At 44.2% G+C, this 12,617-nt stretch overlaps 1 protein-coding gene across 12 annotated transcripts in view; it reads right to left on the reverse strand.

Moving 5' to 3' along the window:
- plxna4 (plexin A4) overlaps window positions 1–12,617 on the reverse strand; it is a 712,781-nt gene that overhangs the window by 692,112 nt on the left and 8,052 nt on the right. For 10 of the 12 annotated variants that reach the window (XM_073066781.1, XM_073066783.1, XM_073066775.1 and 7 more), the window contains exon 2: window positions 10,542–11,830. In XM_073066781.1, the coding sequence (XP_072922882.1) occupies window positions 10,542–11,708 (1,167 nt within the window). In that variant the 5' untranslated portion in view covers window positions 11,709–11,830. Of the gene's footprint in view, window positions 1–10,541; window positions 11,831–12,276; window positions 12,393–12,617 lie in introns of those variants that run through there. The other 2 variants (XM_073066779.1, XM_073066778.1) reach the window with 2 other exon arrangements.

Raw genomic sequence — 12,617 nt, forward strand, 5'->3', positions numbered from 1 at the left:
TTACTTTTAGAGCCTTTTTTAAACAACGGAACAACATGAGCTATCCTCCAATCCTCTGGCACCTCACCCATAGATACCGACATTTTAAATATATCTGCCAGGGTCCCCTGCAATTTCAACACTAGTCTCCTTCAAGGTCCAAGGGAATACCCTGTCAGGTCCTGGAGATTTATCTACTCTGATTTGCCTCAAGATAGCAGGCACCCCTTCCTCTTCAATCTGTATAGGTTCCATGACCTCACTACCTGTTTGCCTTATTTCCATCTACTCCATGCCAGCTTCCTTAGTAAATACAGCTGCAAAAAACCCATTTAAGATCTCCCCCCGTTTCGTTTGGTTCCATACATAGCTGACTACTCTGATCTTCAAGAGGACCAATTTTATCCCTTACTATCCTACTTCTCTATCATCCATGAATCTATCTACGAGTTCCTCAAATTCTAGTAACATATTTGCTTCTACCACCACTGCTGGTAGCTCGTTCCAAGCACCTAACACTCTAGGTGTAAAAAACCTACTTCTGAAATCCCTCCTATACTTTCCTCCAATCACTTTAAAATTACACTCCTGGTATGAGCCATTTCTACTTGGGGGATAAAATGTCTGACAGTCCATTCTCTCAATGCCTCTGATCATTTTGTACACTTCTATCAAGTCAACTCTCATACCCCTTTACTCCAAGAAGAAAACCCTATCTTCATATTTCATGAGTTCTAAAGTGCTCATCATTTTCTGAAGTGGTATCAAGCTTGTTGTGAACGGAACTTCAATGGCTTCCAGTTAGCAACTGCCCAAATGGAAAGACAAAGGAGTCTCAAACCTTTAAACTAACATGGTCATTGATACATGTACCAAGACACAGTGAAGAACTTCGCTTGCACACCATGCAAACAGATCATTCCATATATACGGACATTAAGGTTCTATAAAGGGAAAAACAATAACAGAGTGGGAATGCCTGGTGGTACGTATTCTCAAGCTTTTGTGTTGCTTGCCCAAAGGAAGGGTGTGAGAGAAGATAGAATGAGGGGGCAGAGGGGTTTTTGATTAGGCCATCTTTGATCTTTGCTGGTGGTCAAGTTCCCGCCCCCACCTTTTGCTCCATCCCCTCAGAAGCACCACTTTGCATAAGTTGCTTTATGATTCTATACTTTTTTTAAAAGCAATCCACTCGCTACCTCTACTATTGCCTTCCTGATAAGGTTTATTCTCCACTTTCCTTTATAAAATGTATCATTTAATCACAAATATCCTTTCTGCAGCTCAGTACTGGTGTACTTGGTCTTCTCGGGAGTAGATAAACTCAGTGGCCACTTTATTAGGAACCTCTTGTACCAAGCAAAGTTGCCACTGAGTGTATGTTTGTGGTCTTCTGTTGCTGTAGACCGTCCACGTCAAGGTTCAACGTGTTGTGTGTTCAGAGGTGCTCTTCTGCGCACCCCTGTTGTGACACATGTTACTGTCACCTTCCTGTGGCTTGGAGCAATCTGGCTATCTTCCTTGTGCTCTCTCATTAACAAGGTGTACTGGCCCACAGAACTGCCAGATTTATTTTGCTGTTTTCACACCATCCTCTGTAAACTCTGGAGACTGCCGTGCATGAAAATCCCAGGAAATCAGCAGTTTCCAAGATACCCAACCCACCCTGTCTAGAAGCAAACAACATTCCACAGTCAAAGTCACTTAGATTGCATCTTTTCCCCATTCTGATGAACCTCTTGACCATGTCTGCATGCTTTTATGCATTAAGTTGCTGCCACATGATTGGCTGATCAGATATTTGCATTAATGAGCAGTTGTACATTGTACCTAATAAATCCTGTATTGATGCAGGATTGAGCACTGATTGATGACACTGACATCTGCAACTACAACAAGCTGATCCATCCAGCAACCCCACTGAAAATCCTCATGATCTCGCAACCGTAACACAAGGCCCCGAGGTAGAGCAGAACTAAGCTTTGTTCCTCATTATAGAGAAGTGGGGCACCATGGTATCATAGCGGTTAGCACAACGCTATTACAGTTTGGGGTGTTCTGAAGTTTGGAGTTCAAATTCGACACCATCTGAAAGGAGTTTGTGCACACTCCCAGTGAATCATGTGGGTTTCCTCCGCGTGCTCAGGTTGCCTCCCACAGTCCAAAGACATACTGATTAATAGGTTAATTAGTCATAGTAAATTGTCCTGTGATTAGGCTAGCGTTAAATCGGTTGGTTGGTGGGCCAGATTGGCCTTGTACTGCATTGTCTCTCTAAAGAAATTGTTTTTTTCTATCAATAGGGTAAGTGGGTTCATTGTAAACCTTAACAGACCCCATCACACTTATCAAATTATGTGTACCTCATCATCCAGTTGAATTGCACTATCTTCCACGGAGAGTTTTATTTATGATTGCATTGCTACTCTTCAGACTGCTGTGAATGTGCATGGGGTCAGCACTGAAACTAGTGAAGGGCACAACAGGGCTAGCAACTATTGCTTGTCAAACAAATTGGAAAAAGAAATTACATTTATAAATCACCTTTAAATGTGGGGAATGTCCCAAAAAGGAAAGAAAAAGATGTGGGCAGATAAAAAGGAGGTGTGGTGGGTAAATCACTAATGAAATCAAAGAGGGGCCAAACAGGTGTCTTTTCAATCCTGCTTCCCTTACGAATCAAGACAGAAATGAAAGGGTGGACAATGCAAGCTCAGTCTTCCCAAGCACACCAAAAATAACTGGCTGAGGCAAGATCGGTTGCTACACTGATCCCATGATGCAAGAGAAACAGCAGATGCTGAAAATTCTGGATCAACACACACAAAGTTCTGGAGGACCACAGCAGGTCAGGCAGCATCTATAGAGGAAAATTAGCAATCACCATTTCAGGCTGAGACCATTCATTACAACAAGAGATGAAGAACATCCACAGTCCAGGCCTCTACTCATCACTGGATGATGGGTGATGAAGTCCAGTTGGTGTGCCACAGGATTGGATGTCTGTGCAAGCAGGAGACACAAGTGTTGGTCAGTCGGTGCACCCGAAGTTCAAGCCTAGAGTTTGGGCCCCCTCATCAGCTCAATATCAAAGATCGGAGCCCATTGGTGAATCAGATGTCTGGAAGTTGGAGCCCAATGGCCGAAGACTGAAGACTGGAGGCCTGTTGTGGAGTTTGAGGGCTGTCCATGTGTGTGGATAGGTGGGTGCGAGGGAGGAAAGGGGCTTGTTCTGCTGTTGTTTTGTTGCTTATTGTGTTCTGTGTTCTTCCGCCGAGCCGAGCATGCTTGTTGACGCCGGAATGTGTGGTTTCACTTGCAGACTGACCCCAGCACGTCCCTAGGTTTTGTTGGTTGTAACTTAAACAAGGCATTTCCCTGTATGTTTCATGTACATGTAAATCAATAAATCTGAATCAGGACAGATCTCGGCCCAAAACGTCATCTGTTCATTTTTCTCCATAGATGCTGCCTGACGTGTTGAGTTACTTCAGCATTTTGTGTGTGTTTACACTGATTCCCTGTGAACCCAGACCTAATAGTTACAGATCTAACATCCTGTATCCACACACCAGTCCTCACTGAGGGATCAACAGTGAAATTGCTCACCCTTTCCAAGTTCCTGGGTGTCAACGTCTCTGATGATCTATCCTGGGCCCAAAATATTGATTCAGTTACAAAGGGGGCATGAAAGCAGCTATATTTCATTAGGAGTTAGAGAAGATTTGGTATGTCACCGAAGATGCTCACAAATTTCTACAGATGTACCATGAAAAGCATTCTAACTGACTTCATCACCATCTGGTATGTGGGGGTGGGGTTGCACAAGATCAAAATAATCAGCAGAATGTTGGCAAACTCAATCAACACCATCATGAGCACATGCCTCACCAGCATCCAGGACATCTTCAAGGAGCAATGTCTCAAAAAAGGTGGCATCCATCATTAAGGACCCCCATCACCCAAGGCAAGCCCTCTTCTCCCTCATCAGGGAGGTGGTGCAGGAGCCTGAAGGCACACACTCAATGATTCAGGAACAGCATCTTCCCCTCTGCCATCAGATTTCTGAATGGACATTGAACCCATGAACACTACCTCACTACTTCTTTTCTTCTTTTTGCACTACTTATTTAATTTAACTTATATATACACATTTATAATATATTTCCTACTGTAATTTACAGTTATTATTATTATGTATTGTAATGTACTGCTGCTACAAAACAACAAATTTCATGACATATGCCAGTGATATTAAACCTGATAATGAATCCTGCATCTATGTTCTATCTACTCCAAGCAAGAACAATATACCAGTCCTGCTCTGCAGAAAGGATATTTAAGATGAAATGATAAATTTTGTAAAGGAATGAGGAGAGGAAAGTTACGAAGGGAGCAGTAAAAGAGGTAGCAAGTGCTTTAAAGTTTATGTTAAATCATCAGGGAATGAGGCAGAGTCAACAAGGTTTTATGAAACAAAAGAATTATATTTGACATTTTTATTATTTTATTTAGTGTGGAACAGGCTCTTCTGGCTCAATGAGCTGAACCACCCAACGACCTACTTACTTAACCCTGGCCTAATCACAGGACAATTTACAATGACCAATTAAACTACCAACTGTTATGTCTTTGGACTGTGGGAGGAAACCGGAGCACCCAGAGGAAACCGACGCGATCACAGGGAGAGCATACAAATTCCTTACAGACAGCGCCAGAATTGAACTTTGAACTGACACCCCTAGCTGTGATAGCATCGTGCTAACCATTACACTACCATGGTTCTCCAAATTCATTGGGATTCTTTGAGCACGTAAGTGAACAGGATGAATAAGGAGTAACCAAAAGATGGAGGGTATGTAGAATTTCAGAATATTCAATAAGGTACCATATAAAAGGATCACTGCACAAGATTAAAACATACGTGGTTGGGAGCAATATATTGTGCAGTAATGGGCAGAGGAATATTAGGTCAATATCAGCCTAGCAATCAGTAACTAGCAGGCTTCCACATGTAGGAATTCCAACCATTCATAATCTATATTATTGACTTGGGTGAAGCATATTATAGCCAAATTTGCTAATAATACAAAGTTATGAGCAAAGAGCTTGAAAGGAGATATCAATGGGTTCACTGGATGGGTAAGAATTTGGCAGATGGAGTATAGTGTAAAGGAGCAGAAGGAGATGAAGAGGGCTGTAAGCTCAGCCTGCTCCATCATGGGCATTAGCCTCCCCAGCACTGAGGACATCTTCAAAAGACATTGCTTCTTAAAAGCAGCATTGTAACATTTAGGGCCCCCATCACCCAGGACATGGTCCTCACTACTACCATCAGGGAGGAGGTACAGGAGTCTGAGGACATACACTCAACACTACCTTGCTATTTTTGCAACACAAAGTCACAGTACATTGGGGATCCGAGTACATGATACAAAATATAAATGCTGGGAAGTTTTGGTGCAGATTTAGAAGTAACGAGTGAGGCCACACCTGCAATATTATGTACGATAATAGAAGACAGAGGACTTTGTCAAGCAGCTGTGGCGAATGATGGGCCTAAAAAGAAGATAAAGGGCGTGACCGGGCTCCGGGCTCCTCTTTGTCACTGTTAACTAACTTTTGCATCACAATGGCCAAGTTATTGCTACAGAAGATCCCTCTTGAACTTGTCAAGTTGGACCAGATATATATATATACACACATACATACACACACTTTGACAACATCACTGAAATAAAGTAACAGGATTGAGAGAACATACAGGACCCTGGAAAAAAAGGTAACTGACAAGGCAATTAAGCGCAGAGTTGGGGAGGTCGAGGGAAAGAGCGTTTGGAAGATGAGGGAGGTAACAAAGTTGCCATAAGCCGCCTGCACAGCTGAAAGTTTGGAGTACAGGTAGTCTATGTCATAGTCCAAGAAAGCTAACCATCTGCAATCACAGTATGATAGGAGTTGCCCAGAGAAACAAGGCCAAACGATGGACAACGTCGCCCAAACAACCGAGCACTGAAAATGGAGACAGGTAATCAATGCCCGTGACTGTATGGATCTCCTCCCACAGTCCAAAGACATATCAGTTGGTAGGTTAATTGGTCATTGTAAATTGTCCTGTGATTAAGCCAGGATTAAATCAGGGGATTTTGGGTGGCATGGCCCAAAGGACCGGGAGAGTCTCGCCCACGCAATAAAACAATTAATAAATAAATAGATCAGACAGGCAGGCAAGAAGGACTCAAGTGCTCACGGATGGTCTGGCCATCAATGCACATATTTTGCAAAGACATTGAGATATTGTGGTTACAAGCTTAAACAGTAAAATTGCAGTGGACGGAAAATTATTATCAAACCAAATGAGGTAGCTGAGCTAGCTGGCTCAGCTTAAGACCCAATTGAAAACAATACATTTCCTGATCTGGTGACATGATTCTGTGGCACATGGTTCATTTACGCTCTTGAACCATCAGAACACTCCATTTTAATATGCACGCAGTGCTGTGAATAATTCATAAGCCCTAAAGTCACAAATAAATCACTAGCCTTACAAGTAAGGTTTAAAAAAATATGAAAACACTTATATACCCCACTCAAATTAATTTTATCATATTTGAAATAAGGATTCTAATTTCTTTGCTGATACAACAAAAATGAATCAAGAAATGCCAAGTGGCTATTAAAAGATAATGCAGAATTTTGTCACTGCAGAAATTAATTCATGTAGCAATGCAAATGAACTACCCATCAAATGAGGACTATCACCACACATTCTTCAAAACCGGCTAAGCACAAAGTCTGAAGCTGTACATTTAATCTCTGTTGCAAAGTGTGTGCTCAATTTGATATGTACTAGAGGAAACAAAGTCAAAAGATATGTCCTGGGAGAGTGAAATGAGGCTCACGCAGACCATAAACCATTTGGGCCAAATGGATTTGGATATAAAAATTAGAACAAGTCACGGTAAAGACAAGAGGTATCACAATTTAAATGAAGTATTTGATTTATGCCCCATCTCTGAACTGAGACTGTTAGACCTCTTAACACCCTGCTGTCACCCAGCACAAGTGTCTGAATGCCCTGCCATCCCCTACTCCCCAACTCTCATCCTTTACTGGTCACTTTTAACCTCTTATTGCTGCTGTTTCACGTATTGATACTATTGTTTGTGCCAGTGACAGTATACTGTCTTACCTAGTCATGCACCTTGCACTTTATGTCAACCTGTCAGTCTTCAGGCCTTGTCACTCAGGAACTTGTGCTGACATTAGTATTAGGGCAGCACGGTAGCGTAGTGGTTAGCACAATCCCTTACAGTACAGGCAACCCGGGTTCAATTCCCACTGCTGCTTGTAAGGAGTTTATACGTTCTCCCTGTGTCCATGTGGGTTTCCTCCCACAGTCCAAAGACCTACTGGTTGGTAGGTTAATCAGTCATTGTAACTTGTCCCGTGAGTAGGCTAGGATTGAGTCGGCATATTGCTGGGCAGCGTGGCTCGAAGTGCTGTATCACAATAAATAAATCAATATTTTGTGGGTCTACGTGCTGGTTCGTAACTATATGTACTGTGTTTTTCACCCTGGCCCTAGAGGAACAATGTTTTGTTTGGCTGTATACATGTGTATGGTTGAATGACAATAAACTTGAACTTGAAAGGACATCTGAAAGTGCAGAGCTCTTCCCAGCTAACACTGCTTCCTCAAACAACAGATGTAGGTTAACTGGTCATTCATACACAGTGGATGCCAGTTAATTGGGCCATCAGTTAATCGGGACAGCCGCTTATTTAGGACAACACTTGCAAAACAAAATCTAATCGAGAAAATGGCTGCAATTCTATTTATTTGGGACGCAATGCCACTTAATTGGGACAGGAAACTATTTCTGAACAATTTTCAATTACTGTTAGTCATGTACACTTGTGTGGCCATTAATCACTATACCATGTTTAGAGCAAACAGTTTTTAAATAGCATCAGCTGTGTGTGCTTGTATTCAAAGAGCAGTGATTTCAATACTTCAACAAGTTAGGACCTACGAAGAATTTGAAGGTATTGGCAATCATCTTGAATGGGACAATGAACATGAAGATTTGGAGGATTCATGTATGAAGCCAGTCCATCATCTGACTCAGTATGTATGTTGATTTTGTTCATTAACACTCAAAAGAACACAGGAGTATACACTGGATGAATTCCTCAGTCGATAACTATTAGGATCCAATACACAGTTTTATAGTACTGCAGTAGTAATGAGAATATTCTAATTTGTTCTGCATTTCATTTAAATACATAATTTGTTACTCAGTAAAATAGTAGTTTATCTTTTTTATACCACTTTTACTATTTTCATTAAACATTGGCTAATTGGGCAGTGGTTTAATTGGGTCAAAATGATCAGGTCCCAATGTGTCCCAATTAACTGGAATCCACTGCACTATGTTTGCTGGACCTTGCTCAGTGAATTTTTAAAGGGCACAGCAACGTCATGTGCACTTCAATAATCAATCCATTATAGAAGATGTCTTAAGTAATTAAACTTAATAAATGAAAGGTTTCTTTCTAGGTTGCTAATTATATTTTGTTTCAAGAAATTAGATTTGTTTCAAAGGCAGAAGCTGAGGGTATACACTCAGTGGACATATTAATAGGTACACCTGCCCGCTGATGCAAATATCTAATCAGCCAATCATATAGAGCCATGCAATGCATAAAAGCATGCAGACATGGTCAAGAGGTTCAGTTGTTGTTCAGACCAAACATCAGAATGGGGAAGAAATATGATCCAAGTGCCTTGACTGTGAAATGATTGTTGGTGCCAAATGAGGTGGTTTGAGTATCTCAGAAACTGCTGATCTCCTGGGATTTTCACGCACACTACAGTCTCCTAGAGTTTACAGAGAATGGTGTGAGAAAAATCCAGTGAGTGGCAGTTCTATGGGTGAAAATAACTTGTTGATGAGAGACGTCAGAGGAGAATGGTTCAAGCTGACAGGGTGGTGATAGCAATTCAAATAACCATGCATTATAAACTGTGGTGTGTAGACGAGTATCCCTGAATGCACAACATGATACTTGAACTGGATGGGCTACAGCAGCCAAGGACTACATTGGGTTCCACTCCTGTACCTAATAAAGTGGCCAGTGACTGTATATCAAGTCCATATACTACTTTTGTGGCTCAGAACATACTTGAAACTCTGCTCTTATAGAGCACCTGTCATCACCCAAGGATACCACAGAGTATCTTTTACAGCACAGAAGGGTTGAACTGCAGGCACCTCCACAATTTAGGAAACATAGTGGTCAGTTTGTGCACAACAAAGTACCACCATCAGCAATGTGATAAATAACTAATCTGTTCTGATTATAAACACAAAAGATTCTGCAGAGGCTGGAAATCCAGAGTGACGCACACAAAATGCTGAGGGAACTCAGCAGGTCAGGCAGTGTCCCCCTTCCTTTCTTTCCAGATAAATGAAGGGTCTCACCCTGAAACATCAACTCTTTATTCCTTCAGATAGATACTGCCTGACCTGCTGAGTTCCGCCTGTATTTTGTGTCTGTTAATCTGTTCTGATGACATTGATTAAGGTGGAAATGCTGGTCATACTGGGGATAGATCCTCTCTTGTTCTTTAAACAAAGCTGAGGAAAGAGTTTCCCAATGTAATATCCCATTCCACTCCTAAGTTATTCCTAAGTTAGCAGCTCCAGAAGGTTTCAATGAACGTCAGCCAAAACTGCACTTAGTCCAATGCTTCCATTCAAGACTGAAGTGGGTCATAGGCACGGGTGCTTAGCCATTGAGTCAAATAGCATGAAAACAGCTCATTCGGCCCGCCATGTCTGTGCTGAACACCTGTCCATATCATTCCCATTTCCAGCACTTGGTCCATAACCTTCTATGGCTATGTGATTCAAGTGTTCATCAAACTGGGATCCCTGGACCCCTTGCTTAAAGGTATTGGTCCATGGCATAAAAAAGATGGAGAAACCCCAATTCTGACACTTCTCAGGTGTTATCAACAACTCCGTTTCCACCACTCTCTCAAGTCCTCCTCAGATCCCTTGTAAATCTCATTCCCCTTACCCTAAATATGTCCCCTTTTTGTGCTAGTTATGACCCTCACAGATGTTATAACGCTTCAATCACTTGGGCGAAATGAGAACTAACGCGGGCTTGTTCTTGGAGAAACGTGGCTCCGGGAGGATTCCCACGCACATCAGTCTACAGGACATGACGCTCAGGGACTTGGGCTCTATCATTGTTCAGATTTCTGTAACTGTATGTTTTTCTGCTGTCAAACTTTCACTTGCTAAATGCGCTGTGTGTGACTGTTGGTTCTGTGTTTTGCACTTTGGCTCCAGTGGGACGCTATTCGTTTTGCTGCATTTATGTGCATGATTGAATGACAATTAAACTTGAATTTGAACTTGAATTAATGACCCTCTTAACTTCTCTGCGGGGAAAACGGACCTAGTCTGGTCTCAAACTCCACGACTGTACACGGTTGCCAACAAAACCGAACGGGGAAAGGTGGACAACACAGAGAGCGAGCTTACCGCGGATACACACGGGATGTCCTTAACTTTGAGCCAGGCGAGGTCCAACAAGCCCTCTCCCCGATAGCAGGACTGCAGCCGCTTCTTGATGTGTTCGTTGATGGTGTTGAGCACGAACATACAAAGCACGGACTCGTCGGGGGGTTGACTGCGCTGCTTCTGGCCCTTGGAGAAGACGGCGAAAAGCACGTCGTCCTGCCCGGCAGTAATGCGCAGTGACCGAGCCAGCACAGGGCCGGCCTTGGCCAGGTGGGCGGCTTGTAGCAGTCGGTACTCCACACCGTCCTTCACGCATCCAATGGGCATTTCCACGTACGAGTTGAAGGTAGTGTCGGCTTGGCAGAGGCGCACCAACTTGGAGGTGTAGACCCTCTGGCGGGTGGAACCCGGCCCGGCGTGGACCAACTCGGGCTGCAGCGTCAGGAAGTACACGAAAGCCGAGCTGCTGAAACCATAGATGTAGTAGATGTCAAAGTCGGGGATGACGGTGAAGGTGTCAGACGGGATCTTGATGAGAGAGGCTACGAATTCGTCGTGGAAGACATAGGAGAACATCTCGTCGGCCTCCGGGTTGCTGGCGAGCAGGCGGCTGGAGATGGTTGGGAAATACTCGGGTTTGCCATCCACGGCCGTGGCCACAAACAGCTTAGAGCCCTGCCCCTGGCCCGCCACGATGACCCCAAACACCGAGCCGCTGTCGTTGACCCCGGAGAGATAGTGCTCCTTCTTGTGGAAAGGCTCGCCCAGCTTGAAGAGGTCGTTGAGTCTCAGCACCTTGCAGATGCCCTGGTACAAGCTCCCGCAGGCGATCAGCCGCCGCTCCACCTGGTCGATAAGCAGCATCTTGTTAACGTTGTCGGTGAGGCGCAGGGGCTCGCTGCACGGTTGCACGATACGGGGCGGGTAACAGTCCGGGTTATCCTCGTCCGGTCCCGTCTGGTGGACCACCAGGAGCTGCAAGTCGCTGGAGAGTTTGTAGATCCGGTTCACCGCTCCCAGGTACACGCTGCCCGTGCGTTCGTCCACCGCCAAGTGGTTGAACGCCCAGTTGGCGTTCTCCCCTCGGAAGGTCTTGTAGTCTGGGTTAACTAACTCCCGCCGACCGGAGACGACCATCAGCAGCAGCTGGAAGATGAAGTAACTGAGGCTGCCGCTGCTCGCTGCCATATCTTCCACCCTCTTTGATTTAAAATTCTGGCCGCTTGCTCCTGCTTTACGCTTTACTCCCAGATCAAGAACGCAGTTACAATCCGCCCACCACTGGGTGTCCGGCCCTCAGCATCGTGAACCTGAACAGGGAGAGAGAGAAAGATTAAGTACCAGATTTGTCATCAGTGCCGTGGCCTGGTGAAAGGGAAGGAGTGTGTGAGTGTGGGATGCATAAACTTTGCTTAGTCCCTCTCCATGGTACTCGCTTCATCCCCTTCTTGTATTCGTCCCTTTCTGATCCCTACAATGTCGGGGTCTCTCTCCACCCTCCGCATCAGCCAAGTGCCCCCCGCACTTTTCCATCTTCAAGGTGATATAGTGACGATGAGCTGCCACCCGGGATTAAACAGCGCCCCAACCAAAGGATGAGGAATCCAATTTTACGCACTTCATGGTATACAGCACACAACACAGAATGGGAATCTACCATTGATCCGTTCCCAACTTCAATAAAGACTACTGTTGCCCCGAACCCCGAATCAACGGTATTACTAAATAATCAGGATGTTGCGTTCAATGCAAGTACCTTAAATAAATAAGGCAACTTCCAAAATCTGCAATGTATCTTAATCAACTGCCAGACAGCCTTCAGGACTTCACTCTCCAATACCTACAGGTAGCGAGTTGTCTCATCCTTATTCCCGCCGCAATGCTTCGGCCGAGATGAGTACTCTTTAAGACCAGGGCTTCAGCCTCCGCCCACACCGCTCTCCCATTGGCTCTTTCGCGTCGTTCGGGACGCCCCCAAAAGCTAGCCTTGCGCTCATTGGCTACCTGCAAAGCTCGTCAGGATATCCGCCCGCCTCCAACAGAACCTTTAAAAGGATTCACGGAGATATTTGCTATTCTTCAATTATCAGTCTAGGA

This window comes from Hemitrygon akajei, chromosome 14, assembly GCF_048418815.1.
Source record: "Hemitrygon akajei chromosome 14, sHemAka1.3, whole genome shotgun sequence".
NCBI lineage: Eukaryota > Metazoa > Chordata > Chondrichthyes > Myliobatiformes > Dasyatidae > Hemitrygon > Hemitrygon akajei.